The sequence below is a fragment of the Corylus avellana genome, chromosome ca3 (assembly GCF_901000735.1).
Source record: "Corylus avellana chromosome ca3, CavTom2PMs-1.0".
Classification (NCBI taxonomy): domain Eukaryota; kingdom Viridiplantae; phylum Streptophyta; class Magnoliopsida; order Fagales; family Betulaceae; genus Corylus; species Corylus avellana.
In genome coordinates, this window is record NC_081543.1 from 8443021 (window position 1) to 8458287 (window position 15267).

At 35.9% G+C, this 15267-nt stretch overlaps 2 protein-coding genes across 2 annotated transcripts; one reads left to right on the forward strand and one right to left on the reverse strand.

The window, feature by feature from the left end:
- Positions 1-790: 790 nt before the first annotated feature.
- On the forward strand, positions 791-8336 carry LOC132175424 (adenine phosphoribosyltransferase 3). The gene is made up of 6 exons (XM_059587374.1): positions 791-1149; positions 1567-1677; positions 4765-4857; positions 5984-6133; positions 7096-7154; positions 8160-8336. The coding sequence occupies exons 1-6, from the start codon at positions 1068-1070 to the stop codon at positions 8211-8213; spliced, it is 549 nt and encodes a 182-aa protein (XP_059443357.1). The 5' UTR covers positions 791-1067; the 3' UTR covers positions 8214-8336.
- Positions 8337-12637: 4301 nt separating this feature from the next.
- Positions 12638-13970, reverse strand: LOC132175814 (uncharacterized). The gene has a single exon (XM_059587871.1). The coding sequence runs from the start codon at positions 13813-13815 to the stop codon at positions 12964-12966; it is 852 nt and encodes a 283-aa protein (XP_059443854.1). The 5' UTR covers positions 13816-13970; the 3' UTR covers positions 12638-12963.
- Between the last annotated feature and the right edge of the window lie 1297 nt (positions 13971-15267).

Consider the following 15267-nt stretch of genomic DNA (forward strand, 5'->3'; position numbering starts at 1 on the left):
TTGGAATTTCCCTAATAGCCCTTATGCCCCCTTTCTTTGTCACTCGAGTGAGCTTACAAATAAGAAACCAACAGAAGCAGCCAGTAGGGACACTTTTGGAATCCACAACCAACCCCTCGGCCTTAATTACATGTATGTGCATTAGCCACAAGCAATAGAGAAAAATCATTTTGTGTATATTTCTCTTCTCTAAAAGATATAACTTCAATAATATTTGGGTGTAAATTGAGTTTTCTGCACTCTTCAATAAGAAAGAGATACTTTAACTTAAAACTCCAAAAAATAATATAATTATTTTTAATAAATACACACAAATACCTATTGATAAGTCTTGATTGATTTTAAAAATTATGGTGTCGGAGGCTCGAAGGTTAGGTGAGTGAAGAGTGAAGGGTTCGGTAATCAATAATGAGCATTGGGTTATAATAAATGAAAAAAAAAAATTATGAAATTGATTTAAATTAAATACAGTATTTTTATTTCTATTGTATTGTATTTGATGCTATTGTTTATTGTGTCAAATTTATATTAAATTAAATGCTATAAAAAAAATTTTATACCACGTTTTGACAGAAGAGACTCAATATATACTCATAAATAGATTGATATAAAAAATAAAAATGATAGAAAATAATAAAAATATATCTGGGGAAGGAGAAAGAACTGGAAACAGAGAATATAAAATAGAGGGAGAAAGAGCAATAAATTAAAAGCACCTCGTGATACTAGTTTTTGTATTTTGTTACCACCTTTTACGATCCCTCTCTTTCTTACTCAATCGAAAAGATTTGGTGTCTCTCATATATATTCTTGTGCAGAGAGCCCCCTCTCTCCGGAAGCACTCTCTCCATCTATTATAAATACCCACCTTTCTCTGCCTCTCTCTCTTCCATTACTTTCTCTCTGTTGAGTGCTCTCAGCTACCGAGCTGGTTTCAACTGTGAGAAAGGGAAAGAAAATAAAGGAGAGAGAGAGAGAGAGACAGAGAGAGGAGGGAGAGTTTTTTTTTTGGAGTTTTGTTTTGTTTTTACCTGTTTTTGAGTTGGGTTTGTGACATAGATACGATAATGTCGACGTACAGAGACGAAGATCCTCGTATCCATGGCATCAAAACTAAGATTCGGGTCGTCCCCAATTTCCCCAAACAAGGTTCGTCCTGTGATTTTCTTTCTTCTCTCTGTTTGCTCGCTGAGAAAATGTGGGAAATGAAATATTTTACAACCCCAGAAACAAAACAAAAAAAAAAAAAACACCAAACTACGCGTTGTACAACTGTCTGCCTTGATGGAAGTGGGTTTCCATTTTTCGTTTGTAGAAACAATGGCCCATGAGTCTGTAAAGTTCACAAAAAAATTTCTACCCCAAAGAATAAAGGTTAAAATTTTTTATATTTCTTTCAATTTCTTTTCTTCCCTTTTCCTCAAATTTCCTGGTGACCACATAAAGGGTTTGTTTGTATTCTTCTTATGCTTCTTTTTGTTTTTCGGGTTTATTTGGGTTCACATTTTTGTTTTTTGTTTTTGTTTTTGTTTTTTTTTTTTTAATGGTAAATGGACAAAATGACAGGAATTATGTTCCAAGACATAACGACTCTATTACTGGATCCCAAAGCCTTCAAAGACACAATCGATTTGTTCGTTGAGCGATACAAGGGCAAAAACATTTCAGTTGTTGCAGGTAAAAAGAAAAGAAAAGAAAAAAATCCTTTCTTTTTGTTTGGGGAAAAAGATTTGGTTGTTGTGGGGTTAGCATTTCTCTTGATCAAGAGCTTTTTGGGGAGAACTTTTATCTCACTGTGATTAGCTTGAAGGTGGTGGGGTCCTTTGCTTACGACAAAGTAGGGCTGGGAGATGCAGAAAGTGCTTTCTCTTTCCTTCTTCTCTTTTCTATTGCATAAGTTTCTGGTTGTCTTTTTGAATGCTTTCGAGAGACATTATGGAATGGAAGTGACTGTGGGTTTTTGGGGGAGTGATTTTTTGTTTGACTATGAGCTTTGGTAGTGGGTTGTGCCATTGATTGCTCCCTCTGAAATTTCTCTTGAGCGGCTCACATTTGCTCGCTCTCTGCGGGCATGTGCTCTGATTCAATTTGCATGGATGGTGGTTGGTGATGGATGCCCAGGATGCCCAACTTGTTCAAATGTGGACCCGCCTGATGCGAGTTTCGATTGGGCCGGTCTTTTTGGCTCCATTATACTGTGGGTTTCACATTTCACTGTTCACTGGCTTGCTTCTGTGCCTCCTTTGTTCTCGTTATTTTTATTTTAATTTTTTTCATTATTTTTTAGAATAAATCCTGTCTAAATCTGTGTGGCATTGTTGGTTTCGCCGGATGAACTGTAAATTCTATGCGTCGTTTATTGTTGTCCCTTTTTTATTTTTTTTAATGTGATTCTCTTAGGATTGCTTGCTTATTTCAGCTTCTTGAGATTAACCCTTGAAACTTTGATAACTAAATTATCGAATATTATGCTTTTTATCTTTATCTCCCTGTGTTTTGTATTGCCCGGTTACAGACATTTCGTTTTCACAGTTTGGAAACACTATTCATGTAAAAAAGAATCTGATGATGAAAGCAACGTTTGTTGCGGCTATAATTGCTTCATGTCATACAACATACCATGTACTTTGATGTACTTATGCAAACAATCTGTTTATACTAACATTACTTGCAAAAACTTGAGGAGAGTAGTAAAAGCTATATGATCTCATTATTGATATGGCCTTGGACTCTCTTTCTCATTTTTTTCCTTTTTTTTTTTTTGGTAAGTTTGGTCTCTCATTTCTATTATATCTGATTCAGAAATGATTTTGTTTGACATTTATTTTATGTGTTTTGTCCTCATGTGTGCATTAGGAACTCTTCCCTAGTGTGCTTTGTACACTTTTTCTGTCTTCTTGTCCTGTAATTCTGAGAACCTTTGTGGAATCTTCTGTTACAAAATTCAGTCTCACATGAATAAGATTCAGTTTTTTATTTTCATTATAGTTGATATTATTGTGTGGATAGGTTTTGATTATTAGAAAATCTAGTTTGTTTAGTGCATCATAAGGGTATGTTGCACTCAGTTACAATGACATTTGACACGATGCCGTGATGTTATGTGCAATCATGCCATTACATGTGTCTGTTTCAATATCTTTTTGCAATGCAATTTTTCCAAAAGTGTATTGTCTGAGTCGGTATCATTTTTCCACTTCTTCAACTACTATCAGTCTTCTGTATTTTCAAATAATTTTAAATAATTGATATTTCCAAGCTGACTCTCGTGATTGGAGATTAGTGTTTCCTAGGAGGTATACTTATCAAAACATTTGTCCCCTATGAGGAACTTCAAAATTTGAAAACAATGCAAACTAAAAAAAGATTGGCACCCTTCTCTATCTTTTATTTTTTATATTTTGACTTTCATACACCAGCTCCACTACTACCAATGGGAATTGAGTTTCCCATTGGGCTTGTAATGGTTCAAGTTATTTGACCTAGTGCACCTTGAATGGTCATAAAAATTAAAGTTAAATGCCATAACCTGCTCCTTTCTGTTGTCAATCTCATTCAGAATTGTCAGGTGCTACATCCATAGCCCTTAAAGGGTTTCTCTGTGTGTTGGAGTATACAGCTTGTCAATTGGATTATAAATGAACTATAAATATGTTACATGCACAGCTATTGCTTAGTTGAGATTTGGACTCATGACTTCTTAATTGTCAAATATTTGAGTTCATCAGATGGTGTGAGATCATTTGGTGATTGTCGTTCCTATTTGATTGTAAGGAAGGACAAATAGACCCTGGTCACTTTGACAACAATCCAACCTTTGATAGCACCTTTAGCATTCTTTGGGTTGGTGGTAGATTTTGAATTATTTGTGCCCATGGAGTTTTATTGTGGTCAGCTGAATGGAGAATAATATAGGTTAGGACTCTAGTTTAAGCTGGTTTGTGACAAGTACGAATTTTTCTATTAAAAAAAAAAAAAAAAGTGGGGGGAGGGGCAGGGAGGGAGGGGGGAGGGGAGGGGGAGGGAGGAGGGAGAGGGGCGGGCGGGCTGGGTCTCTTTATAAGTTATTTTCGTTTCAACTTCACAGGAACTTTTTTTGTTTTAAATGATTGTCACGGGTTGAGGCAAGTGTCTACTATTGAATATCTTCAATAGAGTCAATTCTATTACTGTACTGACTTAGTTTGGTATTTTTGTTGGAATCCTGTTTATAGATTTATTTAGTTATGGGCTTCAGGTATTGGCAAATGCCACTCCTATGCTAGTATCATTCAGGAATGTTACTTATTTTATGATAGATTATTTCTTATTTGTTTAAAGTAATGTTCTTTCAACATATATACTCATTGATGTTCTTTACAGGTTGGAGAGATTATGCTTTGTGTATGGGACATCCCCTAGTGCTGTAGAAGTTTCTTTGTGTATGCTTTCTTAGTGCAGTGTATAGTTTCTATTTGTTTTTTATGGAAAGGTTCTTTTTTTTTCCCCTGTTTTCTTAGAATATAAAAATTCAGAGATTTTTTTTATGCAATTTTTGGATCAATAATGGAAAAGTTACATTAAGTTGTAGTCAGCTATATGTTGGTGTCTTGTTTCATTTTTTTTTTTTTTGGTCAAGTATAAGTATTAGCATTGATACTGCTGTTCTTTTAATTACTTATGCTAATTGTTGTATTGAAAATAAAACAATTCTTGAATTACTTAGCCCTTGCATTGTGTTCTGAAATACGAGAGTGCCCTGTTGTTTTGTTTTGCTTTTTCCAGGAATAGAAGCTCGGGGTTTTATCTTTGGTCCTCCCATTGCTTTGGCTATAGGGGCAAAGTTTGTTCCCTTGAGAAAACCAAGGAAGCTGCCTGGTATTTTTCATCTTGCTACTGTAATTTCCTGTATCTCTTGCTATGAGTGCACTGACTCTCCCATTTTATTTTTTTTAAGACAAGATTTTTCTTCCATGCGATGTTGGTTCCTGGCAATGCTATTTCATTCAATGCATTTTTTTTTAAAGAAACATTTATAATGTTGCTTTCACATTATCTGCTTGTTCGTACTGATCCCTGAACCTGTAGTTTGGCCTCTTGTAATTTTGAAAATTCCTTAAATTTATTTTCCATGATTTCAAAAATTCAAGAGTCCAACTTTCTCAATGTGTGGATCTACTGAAGCTGCATAACCAGAGGAATTTTCTATTGATAGTGACCATACGAGACAAGTGCTTTATTTCCATTGTCTTGTTTTGGAAGCTGTAATCTAATTTGCTAGACGTGAGTAGTGTTAATCACCATTTAAGAGAATATCTTGGATTTCTTTCACACTGTAACTGCATATTCTCCAACTGAATGATGACTAATAATGCTGATGATTTTGGACCTTGGTTGTCGGGGGGGGAAGCCTGACTACACTGCTGACAGCTGCTTTGTTGTGGAGCATTATTGTTATTTTTTATATTTACTGCCATTCTGTGTTTGAATGGTTGTTATGTTTTCTAGTTCTCGCATGTACAATATAATTGTTCGTGTTCTCTTGTGGTCTTCAGTCTTGGTCCATCTAGTGAACCTGTGGTCTGTATTTCTTGTGGTTTATTGTAGCCTGGTCAGGCATCACAATGATATGACACAACCATGTTTTAAGCTGAAGTCACCATGCCATGGGTTTCATGATTTTAGCATTTTAGCCTAAATGTTCTTTTCCCCCTTCTTTGGAGCCTGAATATTATGGTATTCCTAGTGCTTCAATAAAATATATTTCCCATCAGTATTGTGTATTGCTTTGTATTCCATAATGTTCTGGTGTTTATTGGAATCATGGACATATATAGTATTATTCTGATATGGCTCTTACAGAGGATATTAGGGGCTTAACAAGCCTTGTCCTTGGATCTCTTTGGGTTTTAAATATTTGCAGTCAACTTTGAAGATGTTGTGGCTACTACATAGATTCATATGTTGTTAGTACTGTTCAACTATAATCTACACTTAATGGCAGGTGAAGTTATTTCTGAAGAGTATATTTTGGAATACGGAAGGGATTGTCTTGAGATGCATGTTGGGGCTGTTGAACCTGGTGAACGTGCTTTAGTGGTCGATGATTTAATTGCCACAGGTGGCACACTCTGTGCGGCTATGAACTTACTAGGTAATTGCGTTGTAAATTCTTAATACACTGTGTTGTGTCCAATTTTAGATCAAATCATCCCCCTTCTGCCCATGGGCTTTTAATTTTATAGATAAGTTTTTACATCCTTGGGTGGGGAGTTTAAATGAATCTGCAATTCATCTTGGAAGCTATTTGAATCAGTGATTACAATTTTTTCTAATTTTTTTGTTTTTTTGGATAACCATTGGAATAACAGACTAAGCTACTTAACAAACATTATTTACCATGTCAATTCATTAACATTTAGACATTGAGAACTTTATCAGACCATAACACAAGAAAGCAGAGCCAATGGTCTGTGGATCAAATGGCAGTTCTTGCTTTAAAATAGGGGATGGTGGGGTGAGGTAACAGGTTCAATCCCATATGCTTGTGCGAATTGTGTTTATCTATAAGAACAGAAAAGGAAAACTAGCAAGCAGATTTACTCATGTGACATAACTAATTGGCAACACTTGGAAATCTATGTTAGGAGGAGAAAACTTAGAGAGTCAAACAAGAGTAAGTTAATATAAATATTAGGACACCACTTCTAGTGCAAAAGCCTAATTTACTGGGCTTCCAATCCATTTAGGTATATTTCTTTTTTAACAAGTAAAGCCGTTGTTGAGTAAGGTATATTAATCACTTACTCTCTACATTTTCTTAACGTGGGACACAAACCTCACAAGTGCACTCACAACAAATCTCCCCCTCACTTGTGAGTCTTTTCTACAATGACCCAATTTGCTAGTTAGGCTCTTTAACAAAGCCAAAAAACAAAAAGAGGTACTTTGTTGCCTTAATATTTACTTGTTTGGCTTGGTGCACTACTTATATTCAGCTTCAAAATCATATCTAATTGCATGTCCTCTCTTTTGTTTTGTTGATCTTGCTGATGCTATCAAATCTTTGTGCTAATTACTTCAGTCAATTTTTTATGTAATCTTGTTGCTTCTCAGAACGTGTCGGAGCAGAAGTAATTGAATGTGCATGTGTAATTGAGTTACCGGAATTAAAGGTGCACATATTGCTTCAACTCTTTGCGTCTTTTTTTTTTTTTTTGGTGGCAGTTATTAAACTATCAAGTGACTATAGTATTTGCTTGCTTTAGTGCTTCTGTTACCTTGTTGCCTCCTGGAACACGTGAGCATAATTTCTGCACACAAAATGATTAAATTTTATTGGCAATTGAGTTTTGCCACCCATTTACGCTCACCCATGCATGACAAGGTTGATGTTTTCATATGTTAATTCTGGGAAATTGACAAATCATGGAAATGTGAAGATAAGGAAAAGCAAGGTAGAAGAGACATGTCAAGAATTTAAGTTGATTTTGGCACACTACTCATTTGCACATTGTTGGTACTGACTTTTAATAATAGTATTGAGTAATAAAACTCTGCTGTGCTAATTGTGAGAGATGGTTATGTGAGTCTTAAAACCCTGTAATCCGGATATACGGGCGCGTCTACTTTTAAGCATGTGGTATATATATGGTGTCATGCTCAAGACAGGAAGTTGAAAGTTTGGATTTTTAGTTGATGCCTTGAATGAGGAAACTAGTGCAGTCAAGTAATTTAGAGACAGATGAGTGGGGTTTATTTGATTCTCTTGTTGATATTAACTTCGAGTTGAAATGACTGCTTGGTAAATTGAACACACAACCTTAGAATAGATTTTGCATGAAGTGTGGAGGTGGTGCTGTGCACGGGTCGGGGTAGGTACATGAAGTGGCGCTGCCTTAAACAGGTTCCTCATCATAAAAAAGAAAAAGAAAAAGAAAGATTTTCCATGAAGAATATATATTGTCTCGCTTTTCCTCTATAATTACAATCCAACTATAGAGTTTCTTGTTTGTTTTGAATCATATTCAGGGAAATATCCAATTAAGCATGAATCTAGTTTTTCTCTGATGCTTGTTTATCTTATTCTGGACTATCATGCCTTTGTCTTATGTCTGCAATGGACCAAAGAAAAATCATTGATTTCGGCTATAACATGTAAATTTTTCTGGACATTGCAGGGTCGGGGGCGATTGAACGGCAAGCCATTGTACGTACTAGTGGAGTACCAATAATTGTGGCAGATGATACAATTAGCCTGGCTGTGGTTCACCATGACAACATGTAGAATAGAGGATATTATTATTGGGCCTTTTTGCCCCCATTATCAATGAATTTTGATGAACTTTTGTTGTTGAGACCCTTCATTTTACCTAGTAGCATAGGACATTGAATTGTGGAAAGGGCTTGATTTGAAAAAAAAAAAAAAAAAATGCTTCTAGTGGAGCACATTTTTTCCTGAGAATTGAATTCATATAACCTGTCATGGGTTTCATTTGGGGTGCCAATAATAGCTGTCCTGCCATGTGACTTTGACATCAAAAGAGTGAAAAGGCATGTTAATAATTCTCCAAATACTTGCAATCAGACTTGCTTCTTTGGTCATTCTGATTGTTTCACAATTCTCCTCATGCTTGCTAAAGTTTGTCTTCTTTGGATACACCCCAAAAGATGCCCTTTTATGATGCATAAAACTTTAGCTGTTAATTTTCCACCTATAAGTGTGGTTCTATTGATTTCAATAAGCGTAAGGCTAGAAATTATATTTTCATCTTATAATCATTTTACGATGCTAATGTCTTGAAAAACGTTTTTAGCATTTTCAGGTCTATGTGTGTGTTTGGAAAACTTGGTTAATAGAAAAATGTTTTTGGTTAGCCATAAAACATCCTTTATTTTTAGCAAAACAATTTTCGCCCATAGCTCCTCTATTTGAATCTCTCCGACGAACACCTGCATCATATCATTCTGTGTCATCACCATCCCCATTGGAGTTATGATGCAAGCGAGTTTTATCTGTTTTGGGGTCAAATTCACACCTGATGAATTTTATTAAAAAGGTTACATCTCGAGTTTCGAATATTGGACTCGAGCGAGCTTGGTGGCGTTGGGAAGCTAATTCAAAGATCAATCATGTTTCACAAGTCAAAACGGGTTGAAAATGAAAGACTAAAAAGTTGGGTAGAAATAAAGGCAAAAATTCAAGAAGGAAAGACTTAATTGCTCTATTGAGGACTGTAATAAATATTTAATTTCAGCAATCAAAGATCTTCAAAGTTATGTTTTATGAGGTTTGGCTAATTCCGATGTTTACTAGGAAAAAATGGGCTGCAAAGGGAAGATTAGAAAGCTGGACGGAAATAAATGCAAGAATCCAAGAAAGAAAGTCTTGATTTCTCTATTGGGGACTTTAATAAATGTTTTATTCCAGCAAATTAGATCATCTAGTAAGCAAATATATTTTATTTTATTATTTAAATTAGGATTTTATTTAATTGTAATAATTTTCTTTATTATTTTAGAAATTTCCATAATAGACTTAGGTTTACTTTTGCTCCAAGTTTACTTGTTGATGATACAAACCTTGGGTATAACTCATTCTTGAAAACTGTCTTACAAGGAAAGGGTGCCAAAGAGCTTATATACATATGGTTAAGATTAGACTTAACCCATGTATGACACTAGGATCATAACATAAATATAGCAGTCCAAATATGTAAGAGGTGATTAATCTATCAATATGAAACGCTCTGAGCGATTTTCTATCCCTTTTGTCTTGATTTCTTGATAAAATCTTGATTTCAGAAGAGTTGTGATTCTATTGTTGTTTACTATTGCAAACCCAATATGCCACCCTGCATCAAATCAAAAGGGTCAGAGTATTAAAAGAAAAGAAAAGTAGAATACCCCACTGAATTCTTCTCGTTGTGACTCAGTCACCGGTGGCTTTGCATATTCATTTTTGTTTGTTTGTTGGTTGATTTTTCTCTTTTTGTTTGTTTGTTCTTTGTTTTCTATTGATGGAAATCCAGAAAAGAAAGCAAAAGAAAGAATGGTAAGAGAGAGGATAGTGATTGTTCGTTAAACGCAAAGGGTCCCATTCCCATCCCATGGCTGAATTATTTGGTTAATTGGGAAAGTAAAGCGCAAGTCACGCAATCGGATCTGTGTCTCCACCTGTTCTGGGAGAAAATGGTGGTGCGTGGTCGCAATCTTTTGATGGCTGATAGATACCTTCCATTGATATGCAAGCTAAGCTAAGCTCTTGGTGTCTTTAAGCATTTATGCTTTGCTTGCTCGGTCAAGAAAAGCACAATTACAAATATTCTACGTTCTTTGATTCAACTTTCATGTACACCAAAGCCAATATTGGTGGCACCTAATTCAGAATTTGAATGCCAATTTTCTCTCTCTCTCTCTCTCTCTCTCTCTTCTAAGCAAATAAGAAAAGGGAAAGGGAAAGATTGCACATGTGAGTTTTTTCCAATAAAATGAGAGTAATTGGGTTGTATTGGAAGCGGGCCAGCGGCCCATTTAGTAAACCGATGTGCTCTGTAATTAGCATAACGGAGCGGTCTTCAAAGCGGTCCAACTTCGAAAATGTTAGATTAATATTGTTTTCTCTTAGGTCTTCTTAATCCCATGAATAGTTTGATCATTCAAAAAGCTTAGCAAAGCTTGTAAAAGAGAAAGATACTTGATCAATTTTGATGAATGGTGCTCTATCGTAATTTATCCCATATAGAATTCTGTTTGTTAATGTGTTTTAAGTGTTTTTTGTTTTGAGGAATGATTTATGTCAACATTTTCTCTACTTGTTCTCCATCTCATTCTACAAATTTAATAGATCAACTATTAGATTTGTGAACTCATATGAACCCAACACAAATTTAATAGTGAATTCATGTCTTTTAGCTAAACGTATATACACGATATTAAAGAAAAATTCGAAAAACATGATGGATTGTTGGGTGCCAATAAGAGTACTAAAGTTGTGATTCTAAAGAGATTCAACTTATTACAATAAAATGCATTTCAGTCAAAATATGTTTTTATTTATTTCTTATTATTTTTTTTTAGGCGATAATATTAAACTAAACATGCAAAAATATATTTTTTGAAAAAATCATAAAACTAGAGCAGTTTGCTCTAACAAAACAATTCACAAATACAAGTAAGAATGTCTTCCATCAAAACTTGATCCATAACTTGTTTAATTGCTGCTTTGGCTAAGTCATGAGCATGAGATTTTACATCCCTTCTGACATGAACTAATTAACAATTTGTCTTAGAGCATTTACAGCAGCTTCTTCGTCATTTTCCCTACATTTAAAGATCCAAACTACTTTTTCCTTCCCTATGTTAAAATACACTCTAATAGCTTTCCTTAATCATTTCCTATATCATTAAAATATTTGTTTTTTTTTTTTAATTTATATATATATATATATATATATATGAGAGAAGAGATGAGAGAGAATTATGAGAGGAGAGAAGAGAGAATCATTTTTTTTATATTTCAATAATCATAAAGACTGCAATAGTGGAACCCAAAACATTGGGTTTCACTGTAGCAATTATAATGCTTAGGGTTCATTTAGGAGTCTGTTGTAAGATGTTTTTTGTGATTTTTTGAACATATTTTCTAAACTTAGGAAACAGACTCTCTTATAAGGAGTCTGCTTGGAATGCTCTAATCCTAAGTCTCTACAAAACTCTACAACATGTAAAACTCTCAAAGTTTCAACAGCAACAAGTTCAAGATTCACTCATTTGGTAAAACTTTTCGTCGCCATTGAATTTGTATGATCTACATGTGAGTCCTACATATTTAATGGTAAATTTAAAATCAATATAAATGAAGATGATTAGAAAAATGAGGAATAACATATCTGTTAGTATGCTGGCCAACAAGATGAAGCCCTCAATATATATACAAAATTACTCATAAATTTTTAATTAAGGTTGCATTTGTTTCAGCGAAAAATATTTTTTATATTTTCTAGTGTATGGTAAAGGGCAGAAAAGGAAAAAAAAAATCTGGTCAAAACAGAAAATAGTTTCCAGCTCAATAGCAAATTTGTCACTGTAGGGGGAACAAACACTTTGTGAAGCTTGTCTCTCTCTCATTGTTTCCACCACCTTTCTCGCTCTTAACCGCAACCCGGACCCATAAAGGAATCTTAGCTGCCACCCTCTCTATGGACTATGGAGCCAAGCCACTTAGCCACCCCGGCCCACCGTCCCCTTTACGTCGTCCTGACCCTTGCTATGGTAAGAAGCCTCACCACCGCAGGCGCAGAGGAAAGCTAGCCATCCTTCCGGTGAAGAATTTTGATCAACGGAAAATAAATTCCAGCTCAATAGCAAATTTGTCATTGTAGGGGGAAAATCAAACTAGCGCTCATGTAAAATCAAACTTCATGCCTTTTTATTATTATTTTTTTGATTTGATCTGTAATTTAATGTAGGAGTTTCTCCGGCTAGTTCATTGTATAATCAATATAACATTCATTTCGTCTTCAAGAGATAATTCAATCGGCTAGAACCACGCATAATGAAACGAATGTCGCTAGTTCGAATCTTTCTCTCCCGCATGTCAAAAAAAAAATATATATATAACATTCATTTCTTAGCTGATCTATGGTGAAACACCAGGAATCACACAAATAAATTATTTAAAACCCCCTAATTGCATGAAATGAAACGGTACATTGATTAACTAATATGTTTTGGCACCTATACCACTATGTTGGGCACCAAAATTTACAAAACCAAAGAAGCTGTAAATTGGTTAATTAGCATTCATCAACACAACTTTTCATAATTACACAAAACCATCAACCACCCAACACAGAGCAAAACGAAAAACTGTGTTGATAAATGCAAAGAAGAAGCTTCATCAAATCTCCATTAAGAAAAAATTCAGAAGACCAAAAAATAAAAAAAAACTTCAAAAAATAAATGAAAAATTTCCTAGTATTTTTACAATTTATATATGATAAGAAAGCAAGGCAACACCGCGCGAGAATCAAACACTAGTAACTCGCCGTTGTCCCCACTCACCGAGTCGAAACCGACTCGACCATCCAACAACGAGTCGATCCGGAGTCGCTTCGAGACCCTACCCGCTATGACCCGGCAAACCAGCATGGCCCTCCTGCCCCTTCCACCGCCGGCGCTCTCGTGTGCCCCACCACTCCCGGAGAACGTGCAAATCGCCGATCCCTTCGGCCCTGGAAACGCCCACGCGCCGCCCCGAGCGTCATACACTCCGCCGCCAGACGGTGGCCCCAGGCAGTGAAACCGCATCACCTCGTTTCCGTCCGCGACGCACCGCGCATTCTCTTCCCACGTGGCTCCACCGGTCGGGCCGCCCGACCCAGCACGAGACTTGACGGCCTCGCGATACTCCTCGAAGCGGGCCACAGTCCTGGACCCGTTCTGAACCTTGAAAATCATCTCGACCCGACCCGTAAAGGCTTTGGGGCTCCAACTCGTGTGGAAGATAATCTCTACGACGTTACGAGAAGGGTGGCCCTCATGCAGCTCGGCCAGGGCCGGGACGTAGGGCTCCGGAGCACGTGCCGACCGGCTTGCAGGGGCCGAAACGGGTTCGGATTTGGTGGGTCGCGGATGCTTTGTAGCGGGTTGTCTCTTGGGCGACGTGGACTTTGGGTTTCTGGGCTTGTGCTTGGTGGTGTCAATCACGTCCCTAATGCTCTGCACGCTCTTTCTGCAACTGGCACTGGGTATGAGGTGCTTCGGGTTCGGGTGGTACACGTCCTCGTACGCTCTCGATTTGCATTGCAACGACTTGACCCACCCGCTCGCCATCCAAAGCCCCGTTCGGATCCTCTCTTCTCTTTCTCTTTCTTTGTACAAAAGGGAGACAGTTTCTAAGGTTGTCTTTGTTTTGGCTTGGTGTGTTTGGGAGTTCTCATGTTCCCTTTGGCTTTGTTGTGCGCTGTTTGTTTGGTGGAGAAAGGAATGGCGCCATATTAAATGGATTGGGGACGGAATGACCATAATACCCTTCTGAAGATTTTGTAATTACCCACGTGGATTCTGTCTCTTTCTTGGGTGGGAGGGACTAGGGAGAATAGGAACAAATCTCATTTACTAGGAAAAAAGGAAACGAAATTTCATCCAACAGAGCTCTGGGAGAAGGTTTGGTCACTGGAGCCCTGTTGTGATGATGTGGCTCAGCCTCTTTCAGGTTATCATCATGTTGTTTCAATCCCATTATTTCATTTCCCTTTTTAACGGTGGAAGGAGAGAGACTTCTCTTTTGAAATCAGAAATCATTTTTGCGTATATTTTCGCTGAGTTTGCATGCTTTATTAAAGAAGATATAAACAAAATGGACGCCATAATGTAAAAAAATATTTCTTAATTAAAATTAATAATGTTAAATTATTGATTAAGTGATTAAATTCACATTTTCTTATCAGCTTAAACTTTTGAGATAACTGGTAATTTAACATAGTATCAGAGTCAAAGGTATTGAAATCAAACTTTGACTCCGTCAATTCATCCAATTTAAATTAAATGTTTTAAGTGTTAGGCCTCACCTACTAAAAGAGAGTTTAAGTCTACACATCACACGCGATGAAGATTATTAAACTAATGATTAGATAATTAAATTTACATCATTTTATCAGCTTAAGCTTTTAGGATAACTGATGATTTAACGGATAATATTTATTTGATCTTCAAAGTTAGTGTATTCAACTGTGTACATTATGTCAATTGTGACACGTGTTATATAAAAATTCAAATAATATAACATTAGGTCTACTGTTAAATACATAAACTTTAAATTTTGATGGAAACGATTTTAAAGAAAATGAGAGAATATTGTCTTTCTAATTTACCGGTTTTAAAACGTTTTTTTTTTTTTTTGGGTAAGAAAAACATTTGAGTCTTGCCAACCACGGCTGTTGGAGATTGTTAGAAGGGCATTATTTCACATTACCGAAAAGCTGGTGGGAAACGTTGTCTTTGGCTTTGATTGGCATCCTGTGACACTGTATCTCTGCTTCGTGAGATTCAAGTTTTATATAATTTTTTTCTAAATGCTAAGTATTACTTCCGGAAAGATGCTATTCACAAAAAACAAAAGGATCAACATCAATTTTTTTCTTTTCCTTTTTTGTTTTTTGTTTTTTTTTTTTTTTTGTTTTTTTTTGGTACAATGGATTTTCTAGAAGATATATTTAAGTTATCTATTGAGAATTCAATGTTTTTGAGTAAATGGTGTTAAAATGTTGATTAAATAATTGAATT